Consider the following 2653-nt stretch of genomic DNA (forward strand, 5'->3'; position numbering starts at 1 on the left):
ATTATAACTTATTAATGAAAGCAATGATTATTATAACTTATTAATGAAAGCAATGATTATTATAACTTATTAATGAAAGCAATGATTATTATAACTTATTAGTGAAAGCAATGATTATTTGATTTTCCCCTTTCACATTTTTAGATTGCTTTGGTCTTTTTGTTATGGCAATTTTTGGTGGTTTGATTGTATGTGTCAGTTTTTAGTGGTTGGATTGTATGTGTATTTTTGTCCATTTTATTTGGTATATAAAATTGTTTTTGTAAATTGGAAGAAACTAGAAATATTGTAAAAGTTTTATGATATTTATTTTCTGTGTAATAAAGATATCTTATGGGCTGAGTTGGATCAAGATTTGAGTTAATATAGATGTTATCCTACTTCCTTTATTAGAGATTAGTTTGTATCCCTCTCTGGATCAGTTTTAACTTCCTCTAAAGTCGAATATTGTTTTGTAAGTTTTTATCCCTCTCTGTATCAGTTTTAACTTCCTCTAAAGGCTAATATTGTTTTGTAAGTTTTTATCCCTCTCTGTACGAGTTTTAACTTCCTTGAAAGTCTAATATTGTTTTGTAAGTTTTTCTCCCTTCTTGGATCAGTTTTAACTTCCTTTGAAGTCTAATATTGTTTTGTAAGTTTTTATCCCTCTCTGTATCAGTTTTAACTTCCTCTAAAGTCTAATATTGTTTTGTAAGTTTTTATCCCTTTCTGTATCAGTTTTAATTTCCTCTGGAGTTTAGTATTAGTTTGTAAGTTTTAACTTCCTCTAGAGTTTAGTATTGTTTTGTAAGTTTTCATCCCACTCTGTATCAGTTATAAATTTCTGTAAAATGAGCTATTTGTAATGACTATACATGTGTATGTAACATCTACATGTAGGCTATAAAGCTCAAACAAATCTGTTGAAGGTAGGTGTGGCAGCTGTCAGGGGTTGATAAAATGTATTATTTGTTTTAACTGTATTCATTCAGAGTATTATTGAAGATACAGAGTGTCAAATTAGAGAATGTTCATAGCTTGTTGGTCACATGACAATACATCTGAAGTTTTAAGTAGGTTTTTAAATATTTATTTTGAAATATAGGACTTAAAACTTGGATAAAATAAAACTTTGAAACATAACACACATTATAATAATTTCATTCACATACATAGATATTAAAGGTGTTTAATTACATTTTGAATGTGATGCAGTGACTTGCACAGAAAAGTATTTAAAGGGGCTCCCATTGTGAAAGGGATAGAGTCTAGTATTGTTTTGTAAGTTTGCATCTCACTCATGATCAGTTTTAACTTGTTAATTATTATTGTCTAGTATTGTTATGTTTAACAATAACTTTGTTAAAAATGTAAGTTGTGATAAATGTGTTACATGGTACAGGAAGGGAGAAGCAGTTTTCAAGTCAGACAATATATCTACCATCTCAATTTTGAAAGATTTCCTCACCAAAGAAGCAACTAAAAGAAAAATTCGTCTTGAGATTTCATGTGGTAAGTTAAAGTTCACAATATGTGTGGTGAAGAAGATAAAATGTAACATATGAAACATTGTGCAACCACACATTTAAACTAATTTTTTTGTTAGCTTTACACGTTGATATGTTAGTTAAAACTTTAAAAACAATTACATCGTGAGACTGATGTGTAAAATCTTGACAACTCCAATAATGAAAGTTTGACAGCTCCAACAGTGTAAAAGTTTGACAGCTCCAACAGCGTAAAAGTTTGACAGCTCCAACAGCGTAAAAGTTTGACAGCTCCAACAGCGTAAAAGTTTGACAGATCCAACAGCGTAAAAGTTTGACAGCTCCAACAGCGTAAAAGTTTGACAGATCCAACAGCGTAAAAGTTTGACAGCTCCAACAGTGTAAAAGTTTGACAACAGTGTTTGTTCTTACTCTAATGTTTACATAACATTGTTATTGTATTTTGTAATCACACTTGCACATTCCTCATCTATTTATAATTGGTGGAATGAAACTATTATTTCTGTTTCAGATATAGATGACAGTAGTATTCCACATACTTTAAATCTGATTCATCCCAAGCTGGAAGAACAATTACTACTAGCCAAGAAAGTACAGCTGATTGAAGCCTTGAAGGTTTGTGGAGAAAGTAATATACAATCTAGTTTATAATTGGAGCATCCACACTGCATTATGTGTAACTGATGTCTGCAATGTTTCGTAGACTGTACTATATCTGTTACATTTGTTTATGTGTGTTACTTACCTCTGCAGTGTTAGTTAGACCATATTATGTGTAACTGATGTCTGCAATGTTTCGTAGACTGTGGTATATCTGTTATATTTGTTTGTGTGTTACTTACCTCTGCAGTGTTAGTTAGACCATATTATGTGTAACTGATGTCTGCAATGTTTCGTAGACTGTACTATATCTGTTATATTTGTTTATGTATGTTACTTACCTCTGCAGTGTTAGTTAGATCATATTATGTGTAACTGATGTCTGCAATGTTTCTAGACTGTACTATATCTGTTATATTTGTTTATGTATGTTACTTACCTCTGCAGTGTTAGTTAGACCATATTATGTGTAACTGATGTCTGCAATGTTTCGTAGACTGTACTATATCTGTTATATTTGTTTATGTATGTTACTTACCTCTCCAGTGTTAGTTAGACCATATTAT

At 30.8% G+C, this 2653-nt stretch overlaps 1 protein-coding gene across 1 annotated transcript in view; it reads left to right on the top strand.

The window, feature by feature from the left end:
* Positions 1-2653, top strand: part of LOC106476094 (Bardet-Biedl syndrome 7 protein homolog) — a 13741-nt gene that overhangs the window by 7520 nt on the left and 3568 nt on the right. Inside the window, exons 7-8 of the mRNA XM_013936766.2 lie at positions 1382-1491; positions 1999-2102. Of these exons, the coding sequence (XP_013792220.2) occupies positions 1382-1491; positions 1999-2102 (214 nt within the window). The remainder of the gene's footprint in view (positions 1-1381; positions 1492-1998; positions 2103-2653) is intronic.

The sequence above is a fragment of the Limulus polyphemus genome, unplaced genomic scaffold (assembly GCF_000517525.1).
Source record: "Limulus polyphemus unplaced genomic scaffold, Limulus_polyphemus-2.1.2 Scaffold9792, whole genome shotgun sequence".
Classification (NCBI taxonomy): domain Eukaryota; kingdom Metazoa; phylum Arthropoda; class Merostomata; order Xiphosura; family Limulidae; genus Limulus; species Limulus polyphemus.